We start from the raw sequence: 20,220 nt of genomic DNA on the forward strand, positions 1-20,220 counted from the left end.
ACCTTATTACATCATCAGCTCCATGAAGGCAGAGACTTGTGTCTGGGTTTGTTCCCTGACACAACAGGGAACATAGTAAGCACTGGCACATAGTAAGCATTAGAGAAATACTTGTCATATGATTGAATGTGTGAAAAGATGGCACACTTCCTATACTGTTCAATTCTTACATATGACCTGTATGATCCCTTAATAAAGGAGGTGTGCCACCATTTGCTAGCATCTTCTCCATTAACTTTCATGCTAACTCAGCTCTTCTGGTGAAGCCACTTCCTACACAGTAATTTCTCCCAGGTTTTAAAAAGTTGTCTTCCTCCTGAGCACCTAGAGATAGAGAATAAATTACAACCGCAATTTCCAACAAGTTTTCAATGGACAAGGAGCTGTGTGTGTGTACGTGCGTGCGTCCACAACCATGTGCTGCCAAGAATGCACACAATATCCTATAGGACTGATACCTGATAAAATTTAAGCTGTCAAGTTAGGTGTGAAATGCCTAGAATAACCTAGGGTAATAATACCAGTTACCTGCAGGAATGCTCTTCAGGAGAGTTGAAATTGCCTTACAGGTTTTAATTTCAATTATATTATATATATTATATATAATAAATATAATAAATTAATTTAATTACAGATTTTTTAAATCTTCACATATCTTGGGAGTTAAGAGGCAAGTGGGTATTATTATTAGCTCCATTTTACAGAATGGAAGGCAAAGAAAAAAGTGGCTTGACTGTAACACTACTGTCCTATTTATTGATTCCAACAAAAGAACAAAGCATTCTAAAATCACAGACCTAATACCTAATACACTTCCCACACACTTGAAAGCGTACCTTCCATCACAACTAAATAGATATTGATGCCTTCAAACCTTTTCATCAGCTTTGATTACTCTTTTAAATTTTCTATTACTGCCCAAACCATCTCTCCTCCTGTTCCAGTAAGGAGGACTTTCTGGTGCTGACTCAGTTCCCCTACTGAGTTTGGTCTTTTTCAATACTGATCCAAGCTGTTCTCTATATTATGTGTTTACTAACAGCCCCCTTCAGAAGCTTTTAATCTGGAATTTTATTACTTTAGATATTAGAAGATATTCAGATATATTATTTATTATTTACAACAAATATCTATGCCTTCTAGAGTTTTTTTTTAAAGATTTTTTATTTACTTATTCATGAGAGACACAGAGACATAGGCAGAAAGAGAAGCAGGCTCCCTGTGGGATACCAGGACCCTGGGATCATGACCTGAGCCAAAGGCAGACACTCAACCACTGAGCCACCCAAGTGCTCCTAGAATTCTTTTTTAAAAACTACCACCTACATTAAAATTTCTACATTTAAAAATATAGACTTTTGAGGATTTTTTTCGATGTAATTAGGTTTCAGATTAATGAACAAAGGAAAATCTCCTTCCTTTAAAAATAATATTTCAGAATAAATCTATCATGGCATTTTAAAAAGCTGTTATGATTAGACTTTCTCTGTGGCAGAATTTTTGTAAAATGTCACTTTATTTGACTGGTCCTACCTAACAGTTATAAACAGACATCACAGTAATTGTTCCAAATGTCAGCAGTATGAATTTCTGTAACTCTCTCTTCTTATATTATTACCTGGATAATTTTCTTAGGAAAATTTAAGTATGTATTTACTACATTTGTTTTATGTTCATCATCTGCCTGTATATAGGCCCCTAAAGTTCTATGATCATGTTTACATATTTGGAATGAGACAAGACTTTACATAGAAAATAGGTGCTAGTGACGCCTGGGTGGCTGTGGTTGAGCATCTGCTTTTGGCTCAGGTCGTGATCCCAGGGTCCCGGGATCAAGTCCTGCGTTGGGCTCCCCACAAGGAGCCTGCTTCTCCTTCTGCCTATATCTCTGCCTCTCTATCTCTCTCTCTCTGTGTGTGTGTCTCTCATGAAGAAGTAAAATATTTTTTAAAAAATTAAATAGGTGCTAAATGAAGTCTACTGATATGTATGGTATGAACTCTCAAAACGAACCATATTTAGACACAGTTTAATTTTGTATAATATTCAGTGCTTTATTATTTCAGTATCTCAACATTAGTTTCAATAATGACCTAAATATACCTCTGAGATGAGAATGAGGAAGTAAGAAGAAAGAGCTATATTCGTAGAAATGGTCTGAAAGAACTACATGCTGGCAACTTCTTCCCTAGCATAGATCCCTTCTCCTACGTGGTTCCCTTCTTTAAATAATTTACCCTTATAAACTTCTTTAGCTTGAGAATTCTCCAAACAATTCCCCTTCCTCAGAAACAAAAAGCTGACCATTGTTTAAATTACTTGTGTCAAAAATCTGCTGTTCTTAAAAGGGAGAACTTCTCACTGAAACAAGCCCAAGAGGCAAACTTTAAGCAAAAGGATGGGGGTGGGGGCAGCAGTCTTTTCTTTGACCAACATTTTTATCTCTAAGTTCTACAAATATTTATTTATTTACATGTGTTCCTGAAATTTAGAAGAAGGATAACAGGAATTAGGGAGAAAACATCATTATAATACAATATGTTGAAAAGATGATGCTGACTTTCACAATACAGTACATTCTTGGAAATCATGAGTCACACTGTGTTTAAAGGTCAAGTGTGCATTATTATTCCAACATTCACCTTTTGGAACATGCTTGCGATATTCTATACCTAAGTGAGAGTCGGTCTGACTGCTATTAGGCAGCCATGTGTCAGAGAGCAAAATGACTTCTGAGAATTCTATTGTGTTAGGAAGTAAAAACATGCTGAATAATAAGTACGCAAAGGTACAAAATGACATGTTTATTTTTCTCAGCCAAGGATTAGTACAATGTAAATAACTACCAGAACAACAGTTTACACAGTCTTTTGCTACGCTGAACTGAATGGAATCAAAATAATTATGTTAAATTGGATATATGGTCAACTGCTATGGATCACATAAGTAAACTATATATCATAATAGCCTTTGTGATATAAATATCTTACGCGGTATCTTCTATAATCACTATTTGATAGGAATCAACGGTATCCTGTATGGCATAGTCATAATTTAAAAAAAATTATGAAAAAAATATACGTATCTGCAACAGAATTGAGCTGCTATTTGGCTGTAAATAGTGACTCTGCTTGGGACTGAAAAGTCTCAATTTCAAGTACCTGAGTGTGGTAAAATAACATGACCTGCAGGTTAATTTGTCTAGCGTCTGTTAAATGGGTCTGGAAAGGAGAGAAATTCCACAATGCAAACTATGCATGGTCAACTGTTGCTACCTGCCCATCAAAACCATACGTCAAAGTGTTTTGTAAAAGCTGCCCAGTAACTGCAAGAAAAGGAGAGATCATAAAACCAAGGTCATGAGGGCCTGGGTCCTTTTCATTTTCCATTTTAAAAAAATAAAACCATTTTGGAATGCCATGTTTCAAAAACAGGAGTTTGGATTTCTCCAGGCAGCAGAGAGACTGACAGTAAAACTCTCACCTTCCCCTAGCATGCCTAACATGAGAGCATCACAAAAGCAGGGTACATTATGTGAATAGAGAAAATGAATCATAGGACCCATCCTACAGACCTATGACACAATCGTGGCAAATGCTAATCATCTGTACATTCCATTTCTTTTTCTTAGGTTCACAGAATCTCAAAAATCTGCACCCGTGACTTCATTTGCATTCTCTTGGGCTTATTTATACCACTTCTATTATACTCAAGGCACAAAACAAAGCACATATAGATCTTTAACCAAAAAATAGATACAGTTTGCTCATGAGCTTACACAGGGAAACTACAGAACTAAGAGTGTGAACGGAATACTCATTTCTGTGTTTTTGAGCCCCGGCGTGAGCAGCGTGGGCAGGAATGAAGACTGGCTTACCTCTGGTGTTCCAAGAGCATGTTCTCCAGCTAGAAGCAGCATGCTCAGGCCTCCCATCTGTGTAGGATCTAAAAGAGTCAAAAACAAAGAAATTATCAATTTATAAGCATGTAGTTCATGTAATCCATTCATAGTTGAAAAAGGATACTAACAAAGACTCTAACAGGAGCACGTATAGCTTTTTACAGGAAACTTTTAAAACTCTTCATATAGCAATAATCTGGCATATACGTGCTTAAGTACTTATACTTTTGTGAGCCTTTTAAATCTCCCTATTGTCCCACCATTCCAACACAACCCTTTTTTCAATACCACCTCTACTTATAACAGGAATTATCTCCTCCTGTGATGATGCTTCTTGCCTTACTGAATACAGAGTTTCAGTGGATTTTTTAAAAAACATTTTAAAGATAAAAGATAAAACTTTTAAAAGAGTGCTAGGGGTCTGGATGGCTCAGTCAGTTAACCATTTGCCTTTGGATCGGATCCTGATCTCAGGTGTCCTGGAATTGAGCTCTGCTTCAGGCCACCTGCTCAGGTAGGGCAAGAAGCTCAGCTTCTCCCTCTGCCCCTTCACCCAGCTTGTGCTCGCTCTCAAATAAATAAATAAATAAATAAAAGTTTTAAAACAAAACAAAAGAGTTCTTATGCTTCATGTCTCAGAAGTTGGAGATTGTTATTCTCAAATTATTATTTCTACCATGTAAAATTAGGGCTGCTAAAAAGTATTGGGCTATATGAGAAACTAAGAGAACAGAGAGATATCTTATAAATGAGCCTTTCAAAATACAGTGGGCTTTGTTCAAATAGTTTTTCTCTAAAACTTTCAAAAACAAATTTAAATTAGACAATGATGTGTTTTTGATATTTTAAATCTTAGGGGTGGAGTCAGGTGCTTCTCAAAATACTATTCGGATTTGAAATGAATCCTTTTTATATTAGTGAAGGCCTTTGTTTTCATTCCTTCAATAATCAACAAAAACAAAAAGACAAAATAAAAACAGCAAAGTGGTAGATCTACGACTCAGGGTTATGACTAAACAAGTATTAAAGAAAATAAGAAACCTATATCCTTTAAGGCTGTCTTAAAACAAATTAAATTGCAGATCTGCCTTGAAATAACATACGAGGCAGTGCCTAGCTCAATGCCTATCCTCATGCATGTGGGTCCTACATAAATGCATTTTTATTTTTAGGAATCTCTCTTCAATTAAAAGTGAGAATCAGGCATACTGTTGCTTGAAGACACTGAGGTGTTTTTCTTTTTGTTTAAAGATAGGACTTTAAGCGTATCTTTGTACACAATCTGTTTTAACTCATGAATCCACATTGACCACATCTTATAGTCAAGTTTTTTAATAAACTGAAAAAAGAATCTGAAGTTGTTACAAAGAAAGAAAGAAAAGGTTATTAGAGGGAAAAGCAGATTACCCAATGATCAAGTGGTCAAGAAATAGCTCAGTTTTGCAAAGCAGCCACATAGGAAGATGCCACATATGGAATACATGGGAACTCTGGCTGTTGTGATGAAGCAAGGCTATTTATTGTTGTTTTAAAAATTCCATCCTCAATTAAATGTTAAGTTTAAGAACTACTGTGTTTGTTAAAATAGACACTTAAATCTATTTAAAATTAAAATGAGGGGGAAATGAATTTAGCAGAAAGTAAATTTTAATTTGGTTCTTTGGGTAGCTAAATAGTTTTGCAGCTGTCATTCTAAAGATCAGAAGGACTGGATGATAGCTTTCTATTAGAAATAAAAATGCATTAGTTCAAATTTTAAAGTAAAATAGGAACATGCTTACATGACAATTTATTTGTTATAGCAATGTGACTTTGCAAGTTTGCTCTGTAGATAGTAAAACATAGACCAAAAGGTTACCACCATCCTGTACATTAATTTATACTTACACAATGTTATCTAGAAACATCAAAAATATGCACATAGTATGCTTTGCTCTCTCTTTACCAAGAGGACCTGTACTAAATTAAATTCTACACAGCTCTTTCTTCTTGGAAATCATACAATTTTAGTTACTTAGGGATTATTCAAAATAGCAAAATGTCATGTTACAAAGACTACTGGAAAAAACAAAGAGATTATTGAGGAAAAACCTACACTGTCCTCTAAAGACCCTATAAGGATCCCCTAGATTCAAAAAGCTAAGCCCCCCATTTTAGTTAAAGGTAAATCCATTTGCTTTCATTGTGCTGCAAGAGACACAACTGGAAATTTCAGAACAATGTTATCCATTATATACTAGCTTAATAAAGACCTGACCATGGACTACTGACATCTGTCACAGAGCCTCACATAATGAGAGAAACTTAAAGTGTTTTCCTTCTTTGACTTTAAAGAACACTGTTTTTGTAAAGTTGACCTGTAAGTATCTTGGATGATGTCTAGGTCTTAAACTTTCTATTTGTAGGTACAAAAGGTAGATTAATAAACTGTTCAAAATGATGCTAAAACCAGGTATCTTTCATAGCTTTCAAAGCTTTCATAGCTTTATCTACAATTATTATCGGTTTGTGAAGAGCTACTGTATGAAAAACACCTACTGATATTTAGAACTGGGAGAAAAAGGCATAGAAAGAAGACAAATGATAATAGAAGGAATTTGGTTGGTAGCCAATCATCCATATACTCTTTTAGGGTCCTGATGATAAAACATTTTATTATAAAACACTTCATCTGATATAATTTGGGAAGTCCAGAGAGCTCACCAAGACAGCTCACAAGCAAGGTGAAACTAAAATGGTACAATGACATCTAAACAAGGACAGAGCTCTGTGTTTTGATTCTTCTGGGATATGCAGGGCATCATTTTGGGGGCTTACCTAGAATTATCCTACAGACACCTACACAGCAATAATCGGAAGACTGTTTCCTCAGAATGCTGCATTATGTTAGACTGCATTTCTCGGCATTTAATATGACAACACACTGAATAGCTGAGTTCGGTTTTTAACTTTTTGAGGATCCTCCATATTGTATTTCTTTAGTGGCTGACTAATTTACAATGAACAGCGCACAAGGGCTCCCTTTTCTCCACATCCTCACCAGCACTTGGTATTGCAGGTCTTTCTGATGATGTTCAATCTAATAGGTGTGGGATACTATCACATTGTGATTTTAATTTGCATTTCCCTAATGACTAGTAATGTTGAGCATCTTTTTCCTGTACCTGGTTGGCATTTTGTACATCTTTGGAGATATGTCTATTCAGATCCTTTGCCCCCTTTTTACTTAAGAGTTTTTGTTTTTGTTTGACCACTGAGTTGTATGGGTTCCAGACAGATTTTGGATATGAACTTCTTCTCAGATATGTGGTAGAAAATATTTCTTCCATTTCTGTAGGGGGTCTTTTCACTCTGTTGATGCTTGCTTTTGCGGTACAGAAGCTCTGTAATGTAGTCCCACTTGCTCACTTGCTATTTTGTTGCTTATACATTAGGTGTCATATCCCAAACGGATCATTACCAAGACCTAGGTCAAGGAGTTTTATTCTGATGTTTTCTTCTAAGATTTTCATAGCCTCAGGTTTCACACTTAAGTCTTTAATCCACGTCAAGTTAACTTTTCATGGTTGCAGATAGGGTCCAGTGTCATTTCTTTACATAGGAGTATCCAATTACCCCAGTACCATTTACTGAAAAGATGATCTTTTTTTCCATTTAGTATTCTTGGCTCCCTTGTCAAATACTGGTTGATTGTGTATGATTGGGATTATTTATGGGCTCTTGATTCTGTTCCACTGGTCTGTTTTTAGGCCAGTGCCATATTGTCTTAATGAATATGGCATTATAGTATAGCTTGATATCAGAAAGTATGAGGTCACCTGCTTTCTTCTCTTTCTCAGGATTTCTTTGGCTAGTCAGGGTCTTCTGTGTTTCCATATAAATTTTAGGAGTGTTTTTTCTACTTCTGTAAAAAAATGGCATTGGAATCTTGAAAGGGACTGCATTCAATCTACAGACAGGTTTTGGTAGTACTGTTTTAACAATATTAATTCCTCCAACCCATGTACACAGAATACCTTTCAATTCATCTATGTTTTCTTTAATTACTTTCATCAGTGGCTTGTATTTTTCAAAGATCTTTTACCTCCTTAAATTTATTACTAAGTGTCTTACTAGTTTTGATGCTATTGTAAATGAGATCGATTTCTTTCTTTTACAGAAAATCTGCTGTTAGTGTATAGAAACGCTACTGTTTTTTTTAATACATTAATATTGTATCTTGTGACTTTACTGAATTCATTGATTAGATCCAATAGTTATTTGGTTAAGTCTGCAGAATTTTCCAAATATAGTCTTGTCATCTACAAACAATTTTACTTCTTCTTTTTCAATTCTTATTTCTTTTACTTTTCTTTTTTTTTTTTTCTTTTTTTTGCCTATTACTCTAGCTAAGATTTTATAGTATGATGCTGAATAAGAGTGGTGAGTGGAAAAGCTTAGAGGAAAAGCTTTCCACCTTTCACAACTGGGTATGATGTTAGCTATAGGCTTATTATATAGGGCTTTTTTATTTGAGAGAGAGAGAGAGAGAGAGAGAATGAGAAAAAGTGGGGGAGGGGGAGAGAGAGAGGGACCTCCCTACTGAGCAGGGAGCTGGACATGGGGCTCAACCCATGTCCTAAGCCAAAGTTAGAGGCTTAACCGACTGAGCCACCCAGGCACGCTGGCTTATACTTTTCTAGTAGTGTCTCTTTCTGGTTTTGATATCAGAATAATGCGGGGCTTATGAGTTTGGGGGTGTTCCCTCCTCTTTGATATTTTTGGAAGAATTTGAAAAGGACTAGTGTTAATTCTTCTTTAAATGTTTGGTAAAATTCACCAGTTAAGCCATTTCGTCTTGTGCTTTTCTTCACTGCAAAATTTTTGATTACTAAATTCAATCTCCTTACCCATAATTGGTCTAGTAAGATTTTCTATTTCTTACTGATTTGGTGTTGGTACATTGCACGTTTCTAAGAATTTCTCCATTTTTTCCTAGGTTGTCCAGTTTGTTGGTATATAGCCGTTCATAGCAGCCTCTTAGGATCCTTTGTATTTCTCTGGTATCAGTTGTAATGTCTCCTTTTTCATGTATCATTTTGTTGATTTGGGTCCTTTATCTTTTTTCGGGCATTAGTCTGGCTAAAGCTCTGTAAATTTTGTTTATTATCTCTTCAAAGAACCAACTCTTAGTTTGGTTAGCCTTTTCTCTTGTTTTTCTGTTCTCTATTTCATTTATTTCTGATTGAATCTTTATTTCCTTTCTTCTGCTAACTGAACTCTGTTCTTTTCGAATTCCTTAAGGCATAGAGTTAGGCTATGTCTGTGATCTTTCTTGCTTCTTAATATAGGCATTTGCTGCTATGAACTTCCCTCTTAGAACTGCTCTTGCTGCGCCCACAAATTCTGGTATATCAGGTTTCCATTTTCTTGTCTCAAGAAACATTTTATTTCCTCTTTCTTTTTTGATCCATTGGTTGTTCTATGAGCGCTGTTTAATTTTTACGTGGTTTTGAATTTTTCAATTTTCCTCTTATTTTTGATTTCTAGTTTCATGCCATTGTGGTCAGAAGATAATTGGTAATTAATTTTAATCTTCTTGAATTTGCTGAGACTTGTTTTGTGGTCTAGACATACGGTCTGTCCTAGAAAATGTTCCATGTGTGAGTGGAAACAACCTGTGAACATTGATGGAAGAATGGATAAAGAAGATGTGATATTGTGTGTATGTGTGTGTGTGTGTGTGTGTGTGTGTAGTGACAGTGTATGTAGACACATATACACATACACAAAATGAGATGTTCTTCAACCATAAAAAATGAGGAAATCCTACCATTTGTGTCAAAATGGATGTACCCTGAAGGCATTATGCTAAGTGAAATAAATCAGAGAAAGACAAATGCTATATGATCTTACTTATATGTGGAGTCTTAAAAAAAGAAAAAAAAAAGGAAGAAAGAAATAACAGAAAAAGAAATCAGACTTGTAATTATTAGAGGCAGAGAGATAGGAGGAGGAAGAATTGGAGGAAAGCTGGTCACAAATTCCTACTTCAGGATAAATAAATACTAGGGATGTAATGTACATCATGCCTATAGCTGACATAGCTGTATGACAAACAGAAAAGTTGTTAAGAGGGTTAATTCTAAGAATTCTCATCACAAGGAGAACATTTTTCCCTGTTTTTTCTTTTTATTGTATCTATATGAGGAGACAGATGTTAGCTCAATCTACTGTAATCATTTCACAATTTATGTAAATCAAACCATCAGTCTGTATGTCTTAAACTTACACAGCAATGTAGGTCAATTATTTCTCAATAAAACTGGATTAAAAAACAAAAGAAGTGTTATCACAATATTGCTTAACCTCTTTTCCCAGGGTCTTCATACTGCAAATAGTTCACTGCTCTCATTTTGAAGAAAATTTATTTATAATATATAATGAAACAGGAACCATTTAGCTCAATATCAACTTCATGGTTTCCACCCTGCTCAATTGCCCAGTTTCATCCTGAAAAATTTCTCTCTTGATTACTGCAGTGCAATAGCCAGGACGACAGAGCTCTTTGCAGAATGAATATAAGTACTTTATTTCACGGTAATAAATGCTTTAGCATTCCTTACCACCCAAAGAGTATTAAAGGTCCCAAAACAAATGGGACCATCTGGAAGTTTTAATTTGCCTAGCTCATACAGCAATGGGGGTAGGGGGATAGGATGGGAATTCCTTCTAAGAAACAGCTGTCAGATCCATCTCAGATGTGTGATGGAACTGTTCATATTCTTGCCCTAGATGTCTCAAATTCTCAGATGATCAATATAATTATAGCTTTTTAGTATCCACAATAACTAAGTTACTTACTGGGATAGCTTAATAGTATATATGTGTAAACTACTTTGTTACATTATAAAATTCCCTGAGTTCTTAATTTCTACATTGCAGTCTGCCTTTCCATAATGTGTCAGAAATTCACATATATGTAATGACTCTACTACTTGGTCCACACTTCCTTTAAATATACAAACACATTCTTTTTTCTTTTTAAAGGATAGAAGTTTATTTTTTATTTTATTTTTTAAAAAGATTTTATTTATTTATTTATTTATTCATGAGAGAGACACAAAGAGAGGCAGAGATACAGGCAGAAGTAGAAGGAGACGCAGGCTCCATCCATGCAGGAAGCCTGATGTGGAACTCGATCCCGGGTCTCCAGGATCACGCCCTGGGCTGAAGGCAGATGCCCAACTGCTGGGCCACCCAGGCGTCCCATACAAACACATTCTATGTATGTTGTATTTCAGAGCTTTCAGATATGCTATATCTTTGCATTGCTTCACACTGGTTTAAATTTTTTTTTGTTTAAATTTTGTTTCTCGCTCTCTGTCTATATATAATTTATTAAAAATACTATCTAGATGTATTGCCTTCTCTTTAAAAAAGAATAGTTAGAAACAGTGTCTGAACTCACCAGCCATTCCAAAGTTTAGCTGAGGCATTTCTTCAGTCTTTGCTTTCTTGGGGCTTGGTAAATCTCTTGAAGAGTCAGATGGGAAAGCCCATAGTTTCTTTCGTGGATTGACAGTGGGTGTTGGGGATTTCACAGGCTTATTTGTGGTAGGACACCATTTGTAGCCAGGATTTGCTTTCATAAATGCATCTTTATACTGTAAATAAAGAATAGATAATAGACTTTAATATACAGACTGAAAAAGTTCTAATAGCCTTCATATGTCACCTCCCCCATACCATTAAATAACGAATGAAACAATACATTCGGTAACTTTTGTGGCTTTCTTTTTTTTTTTTTTTTTTTTTAAGATTTATTTATTTATTCATTCATGATAGACATAGAGAGAGAGAGAGAGGCAGAGACACAGGCAGAGGGAGAAGCAGGCTCCATGCTGGGAGCCCGATGTGGAACTCAATCCCGGGACTCCAGGATCGCGCCCTGGGCCAAAGGCAGGCGCTAAACCACTGAGCCACTCAGGGATCCCCTGTGGCTTTCTTTATAGAAGAATGATAATCTCAGCCCAGGGTTTTAGCAATAGGACATGGATTTAACTAGAAAGTTCATTTGTGGAAGAGGGATACAGATGCAATATATTTGTATCTTTTGACCCACACCTTTTTTTAAGTATCCAAAAGATATCTTACTATGGTAGAGCCAGAGTTATTTGTAAGGGAAGGAGCAAGGCTTTGAAGGCAGAAACATCAGAGTTCAAACCCTATCACCTCCACTTACAGCTAGAGTAAGTAACCAAAGATGGAGAATGTAACCTCTCTGGGCTTAACCTTTAGCATCCATAAACTAGGAACAATAACACCAATACACAGGGTTATTATAAATAAACCATGTGCATCGTTTGGCACCCAGTTCAAAGTGGGTATCAGGTACACATTACAAACTATGAGTTAATACCAGAGCCAGATTCTGTTCACTACTTAATTTCGTAAGTATGCCAAAAATTAAATCCATGCTTTGATGTACTGGTAAGGGAAATACAGGCAAACTTAACAGAGCAAAGTAACCAGTTTTGGGATGAACAAGCTAAGATCAAGATTGGTGCGAAGGGGAATAAGGTAGGAAAAGCTGATGTTTAACTTTTCAGTTAGCTGAGGATTTTTTGGTTTCCCAGTATATATAGATGTTATATTTTCATTACACTACTAGTCTATTAGTGGCAAAAACAATGAAATATCTTAATTAAAAATTCTTTATTGCTAAACATCATTTGAGCTTGCAGCAAGCTATAATCACTGACCACAGGTCACCATAACAAATATAATAATGAAAAAGCTATAAATATTGCAAGAATTATCAAAAGGTGACATAGAGACAGAAAGCAAATAGATGCTGTTGGAAAAAGGTACCGATAGACTTGCTTGACATCGTGTTGCCACAAACCTTCAATTTGTAAAAAGCTAAGTATCTGTGAAGCACCAACATCCCAGGATTTTGTAATAAGCACCTAGGACTTCAAATGTGAACATGCTGAAAGGTGTGATATGTGATGTTGCAATTAACCCATCACAATCTTTATGTCTTTATACTTGGAGGTTTCAGCCTTCACTGACAATATCCTCCTTTCCCTCTATTTCTGTGACTTCTAGAACTCTTTCTGCCATCTCTGTTGCTTCTTTCCCCTTTTGTGACAATAAAACTAAATAATATTTATTGCTATTCATTATACATTGCGAAAAGTTGTATCATCTAATAAAAATGTTTTTTTTTCCCAGCTGCTAGAAACTTTATTAAATCAATACAACTGTTTCAATCCCATAAGCTTGCCCTTTAAAATGGTCATTCCATGTGTAAAGTAAACTAATTTAGTATACACTCCAAGTAGCTTTTTATTTAATCCAACAGGGGAAAAAAAAAAAAAAGACTCTTTTATCCTTGGTATAAGAAAGTGTATATAATCCAAATAAACATTTCCATTTTTTTACTTTAAATCATGTAAATGAAAACTCTATTATAAATAAGTGTTAATAATCAATATTTTAGAATTATCCCCAGATTACCTTAACTCAAGTTTTCAGAATCTTTTTTTTTTAAACCTAAAAGCTGTATATCTGTATGCTGATACATGGGTACACGCAGAAGGAAGGTCAGTACAAAATAAAGAAAAAATACTGTTCCACTTTTCCTACACAAATAATTAAAATAGGGATGCAAGGCCAGAGCCAAACTAGAATTCACCATCATATAGCAGAATAAATTTGGAGGTATCAGATGTGATACAAGAGACATCCTACTCCATTCCATTCACCTGCATGGGGGATTTACATATTAAGCTGAAGCAGACAAATAGCCTTGCCTCCTGTCTGAAGGGGGAAAGTGACAAATGGTAGGGTGAGCTGAAAATGGAAGTAGCAGACACATGCATCATTATTGTGTCCCAGGAAAAGGCACATGGGTTGGTTTGTCAGATGAACAGTCATCTGGACAAAGGTCACCACTCTACATAAAATGACAAAAGACTTTCAAACAAATTAATTAACACATTTGTCATGAGAAATTAAAAAAAAATTATAGTTTTTGAAGAAGCAAGTCCCCGTTGTAAAAGATGCTGGACTAGATGACAGACACCGTCAAGAGCATGAATTAAAGTCTCTACCTTCAAACTGCTTACGATCCACAATTAGTCACACACTTTGGTGTTTTGTTTTGTTTTTAACGTGTGGTTCAGAAGCCTTTCCCTGGTTTCAGGCATGAAAAATGGTTTTGCAAAGGATCTGTAAAAGGGGAAGCTCCCTTTAGGTTGAAGAATAGAAGGCGAGAGAAAGTGCTAGAGAATGTGGGGGTTTTTTGGAAAGTGGTAACTGAGAATTCACTAGGAGGGACAATACTCTGTAACTGTAACACCATATTAATCTCGAAGATCCTTAAACTTGATGTAAGTGAGCTAACATTCATTAGCTCAATCAGAAGTATATTGAGCAAGAGCAGTAAGAACGTGGGAGATAGAGCAAAGAACAACATGTAGTCCTTGTCCTTCAGGAATTTAAAGCTTACACGGAGATGTCATAAATTCATGTAAAGACACACTTGAACACAAAGTGAAGGCAGAGGCAGAAAGAGCCTCGGGGTATGAGGATGTCTCTCTGTCCTTGGAACTGGGCACCTCATCAATCACTTGCTCTGATTCAACTATAACAAACAACATAGAGGCTTCATCATTTGTTGTGATGAGGTTATTAGGAAAGGGATTACAGAGAAGGCTGAGTAAGGAAGAAATGAAGGAAGACTGTATATATAGTATGAAGCAAACAGCTGAGTGAAACTGTTAGCATTCTTGTCAACTATGTGGGCACAAATCCATCATTACAGGATTTAAAGGGCCAAAGAGATAGGCCCCATCCATCTGGATCTCCAGGGCAGGGCTCTTCATGCTAGGGGTGAGAAGGGAAACTGTTTCATCCGTAACATCAATCATAGGCCTATTGGTCCAATTTTGTAGATAATTTTTTTTAAAAATTTTTTTTTATTTATGATAGTCACAGAGAGATAGAGAGAGAGGCAGAGACACAGGCAGAGGGAGAAGCAGGCTCCATGCACCGGGAGCCCGACGTGGGATTCGATCCCGGGTCTCCAGGATCGCGCCCTGGGCCAAAGGCAGGCGCCAAACCGCTGCGCCACCCAGGGATCCCCAATTTTGTAGATAATTAAACTCTTGCTAAAATACTGATTTTCAAAAATCTCCCATGAAAATTTAAGTTCACCTCATGGCTTCCATTTTTTTTTCCTTCAAATTTCCAACTATCAGATAACTAAGTGCATCTACTTTTCAGACAGTTTGTTATTTATACAAGGTGCTCAGCCATTGCTAGCTCCCTCCTCCCTGATCCCAACCACCACCACATTTTATTAGCAGTAATAGTGAGTCACTGTTATTCAATAATGGTTTAAATGCACACCTTCTGTCACAGTATTTTGCTTACTTCATATATGATAATGACATTATTATGTATCAAAAAAACAATACTCTATTTGTGTTAATCTTGGGTCTTAACATTAAATACCTTTGTGAATCATTTATAAGAATGGAAATTTGACCTTAAAAAGCACCTTGAAATTAATAAAAAAAAAATACACTAACAGTTCTCCAATTACTTGTTTTTAATGAGGAGGGGGTGCCATCTAAAATTCAGTTGTATTTCTAGCTATTTCTAGTCTAGATTTTCTCAACACAGTGAAAAAGAAATTGGCAACCCTGGTGAGAGTAAGGTAGAATCCTGGAAATGTCTATACCAATAAAGATAGCTGATTCAGGTGCAAATATATGAAATATCACCATGATTTAAAAAACACAACCTGCCAGAACCATGGAGGAGAAATTATACAAAATTTGTATACAAAAAATTATCTGATTTTTAAAAAATAGGTATAACACATTTTTAATTTTGTAACTCTGGAGGGGTGTAAGTCGCCCTTAGCATAATAAATTTTGAGACAGCTGTACCTCTTCACATCAGAAACAGAAATCACAGTATACAAGGGTGGAAAAGGAGAGGGGACACTTGAGAAGTGGCACTAATCTGTACTTTCTTAGTTCTAGGAGCTTTAACTCTAAAATTGTTCATTTAGATAATAAAACCTGATAGCTATCTGATAACCATCTGATTTGAATTATTTTTACTAGATATTTTTAATAAGAAAAAAATGAGACTGTATTATGTGACAGAACATGGAATTAAGTTTCTGGTTTTGACAGACAAAAATATTTTAAGTTATACATTAACCTCCATGACTTTCATGATAAAGCCACTCCAATAAAAATTATATACTTCAAAAAGTGACTTGAATAAGTGACCAGGAAACTGGTTCTACTACAGAAAAGTTATGAAGGAAAAACTGACTTGGCTATAGATAAGGTCACCTAAATTGGTTGGAAGGATTATCATGGAAACAGTAGTTCATTTTCATATATAATTTTTTTCATATGTAAATTTTTTAAAAGGATAATTTTACTCCCCAATTTAGGTAAATCAGGAGAAAAAGTCAGTTTAATTAGCATTAAGGGAAAAAGAATCAAAATTTCAGAATTTCTTTTAAAATGTAATTTTGTTACTTTGTGAAAAGTACACAGGGATCTGGGAAAGAAAACATCTACATTTCACAGATTAATACATAAAAAGTATTAATAAATTCATATTAACTTGAATTATAAAATGTCACATTATCTTTTAATAAAATGTGTTTGCTAAGGTTTAGTACTTTTCTTAAACATTTCATACTTTCTCCTTACAAAATAATTTACAGTAGGAATTTGTAATTTTTCAAACAGTGTAAAAATTATTTATTTACATCCCTTGAATCATCACCAATTCCAAAGTAATCAAGATTTACTACGGTAACATCTTACAGGATATTGGATATTAGGTCCCTCAGTCAACCTAAAAATTAGTATCTGAAACCAATACCAAAATGAATTTTAAGAGATTCAGCTTAAGTTCTCAATATAGTACTTGCTGTGGAATCTATTCTTCATCACTAGCGATGGCTTCCTTATAAAGTGTTTATAATTTTTTGATTTGAATATTTAAATGTTAGTGTTTACTAACTAAAAGAACTAGTATTTCTGAAATCAACTAGTTAGCTCACTCAACTGAACATCTACCTCGTTAGAGGTTATCAATCACATTGGATGGACGTGCAAAGTAGGGCAAACGACACAACTAGTTTTGGTGATTTTGTGTTGCAGTTCTGCATTTTACTAGCCCTTCATTGTGTTAACAGGTCCTCATAAATACAGTAAATAATCAGTTGGTAGCAAAGTATCAAATATATACTTAAGTTTGCTTATCAGGAAAGTGACAAAACTACCACTGGTAGAGTGTTTTAAGCTTTACAGAATGCTTGTACGTACACTGCTTATTTGCATTTTACTCAACCCTAGGGGAGGGCAGGCATCTTTACTGACATTTTACAGAGGTGGGAACCGAGAAAGGTCTGAGAGGGGAGAAAGTCAACTATGAGAACTCAAGCTCTACTACTACTAACTTGCTTCCCTGGATAACTCACTTTACTGTTCTGGGTCTCAGTAAGGTCAGCTTTAAAAGCTTTTGGGGAAAAACAAAAATCTACCTCCTGCGATTATGATGAGGATTAAATGAGTTAAATACTTATAAAAGAACCCTGGGCAGAATAGAGCAATATTCAAAAATTATTATCATCTCAAAATAAACTGTTCACAAAAGTCTCACCGAATTACAGATTATAAAATAATATTGCTTGGAAATAATGATTTGAAATTTTCAAGAATATTCAGAAGGCATTCTGAATGCTTTAAGTATATAAACAAAAATTTTAAAAGTTTCCAGGATAAATATTTAAAATTAAGTATTTGAGGGAACAGCAAAGTTTCATCTACCTGGAAATCACTTATGTGTAAAACCAGTTTCTCAAGGATGCTGGAAAAATGAGGTGTTCTCTTCTTTAGTAGAGTGCAAGGTGCCACACAGCATGCTTGTGAGCACACAGACACTCTTGAGCACAGCAGGTCACACTCAACAAAAATTCTCTACAGTTACAATACGTGAGAAAATAACAGTCTGTCTTCTTTGGAGAAGAATCCATTTCTAATAATGCCAAAGCAAGGGGATAAATAGTTCAGTTTTACCTTTAAGAAATACGAAGGAAGAATGAATCACTAAAACTTCATGGAGTTTTGTGGAGATAAGAACCTTTCCTAGGGTCCTGATGGCAAGAGATACCAACATTTACAAGAGGTTATCATAATCTACGTTCAGGTTGCATTTTATTGCATTTAATTCCATAACTATTTTATTGACATACAACTGAACCTTCAAACTTGTCAGGCTGGTCTCATGATTTTTGTCTTTACATCAACATTTCCTGTTAGTACCCTACACATATCCTAGACTTTAGGTAAAACAGACTTTCTTATTCCCCAAATTGTTCTCACTATCCCACATTTGCTCTTACTCCTGCCTTTCTCTCTGAATTCTATACCAAACCCATGACAGATTCTATCAACTTCATAAAGCCTCTGCTGAAATATCCCCACTAACACCCACCCCAGCTCAAGCAGTCTTCTCACAGACTCGTGACATTTTACTGTTACCATTTTTACCATGATTACTCAAACTCCGTATCTGGCAGGCATCTAAGTGAGCAGCTCATGATAAATAGTAAGAGTGCTAGAGAATCAAACAGGCAACAATATCGCAGCTCCACAATATGTGACTGGTCAAGATACTAACTCCAACGAGTGTTAGGGCCCTGCTCTGAAGAAGAGGAATAACCACAACGGACTTTACGCATTTGTGCTTATGCAAAACATCGAGCTTAGAATGAACCAACCAATCACTAAATGTATCCATTCTACCTTTTGTCTCTGATCCTGACAGATCAGACAAAAAAGGGAAGAGGTATTATAAACTCATTCAAAATTGTTTTTAACTTTCCAGATCCTCCTCTCTTCTTTGCACTTAGTCTGCTCTTCCTAAAGGTCTAGACAGGTGATCTTCTAAACTGATTGTAAATTAATTAATAGGGTCATTAGTTTAAGGGACCAGCAGAAGGTTCTAGCAATATCCTAAGCAAAAATGCAGGCTTGTATTCCTGTATCTGTTAAGAGTATGGGCATACGATGTTAAAGGGAAAAGTAAGATCACTTCTGCGTCTCCTAACCAGCAGTCACACAGTTCAAACCTGGGAACATCCACAACACTGCATCGTCCCGTACGTTGCTGAATTTAAGAAAATGACGCAGGCTATATCCTTAGATGGTATTTTTATAATTACTTATAACCAGTTATTGCTCTAATGAGATTAATCAGACAGCATGAAACCCTCATTCAACACCCCCCCCTTTTTTTTTCAACAATGCAAATTAGTACTGGGCAATAATTCAAGAAACTGAAAACAAATCCCAGAATGGCTGTTTCCTCTCACCAGATGCACTACAAGATAATCAGGAGCAAGAAAAGCATCAGAGAAAGTTTTAACAGGTGAAAAAAATAAACCCTCCCAAGTTGTAAGACTTATTACTCATTTCTGCTTTAAAAATATTTTTAAGTATTTATATTCATACAAAAACTACCCTGAAAGAGTATGTCTTGTTCCTATAGAGAATCCCATTAAAATCTGGTGTTTAAATGAAAATATTACACATAGGAAAGTTTTAAAAATGACTGCCTGGGTGAAAGGACCTTGAGGAGCTGAGACCGAATTCATCACTAGCAACCACCACAGACTAGGTATACTGAAGGCCCTCCGAGTAAGTTTCTGTTGTGGAAACTGAGGTTGCAATGAAGTCTGCAGTATCAACACAAAGAGCACCAGCACAATTGCCTGCACTTTCATGTAATTTCGAAACCAAGTAGTAAATACACTGAAACAAGTCAGGATCACTTATGACTAGAAATCAACTATATAGTGACTGTGAAAGTAGCTGAACCTTACACACTTCACACTAGAACTGAGACAGCATTTCCTAAGAGCCAACTGTAAACAAGGCAGGTTGCAAGGTTAAAGATCTGCCTTGGTGAGTAGCAGATTGCAGGAGGCCACCTTAACAGATTTCATGAGGGCGCCACAATGGCAAATATTGTGAACGTAATTAAGTAATTAGTAAGAGATTTCCTGTATGAACATATTACTTCCTCCTCTTAAAAGTGGCCACCTATTGGGTTTGTAAATTAGCAGTATTTAAGAAAAGGCAAACAAAGTACTTGGGACAGGCTGCATGTTATAAAAAAAAACAGCAATCCAAAACCAGACTCAAGTGTTTAATTATAAGAAGCTAATGTGGTTCCATATGAGGTTTCAGATAATTGTTTATTTTGCCATATAAGTGTAGAACTATAAA

General features: G+C 35.6%; 1 protein-coding gene across 8 annotated transcripts in view; it reads right to left on the reverse strand.

Annotated features, from left to right (window-relative positions):
- Positions 1–20,220, reverse strand: part of BBX (BBX high mobility group box domain containing) — a 271,785-nt gene that overhangs the window by 74,187 nt on the left and 177,378 nt on the right. For all 8 annotated transcript variants that reach the window (XM_041743902.1, XM_041743893.1, XM_041743843.1 and 5 more), the window contains 2 exons: positions 11,352–11,547; positions 3,878–3,945 (listed from right to left, as the gene is read on the reverse strand). In XM_041743902.1, the coding sequence (XP_041599836.1) occupies positions 3,878–3,945; positions 11,352–11,547 (264 nt within the window). The remainder of the gene's footprint in view (positions 1–3,877; positions 3,946–11,351; positions 11,548–20,220) is intronic.

This window comes from Vulpes lagopus, chromosome 1 (assembly GCF_018345385.1).
Source record: "Vulpes lagopus strain Blue_001 chromosome 1, ASM1834538v1, whole genome shotgun sequence".
NCBI lineage: Eukaryota > Metazoa > Chordata > Mammalia > Carnivora > Canidae > Vulpes > Vulpes lagopus.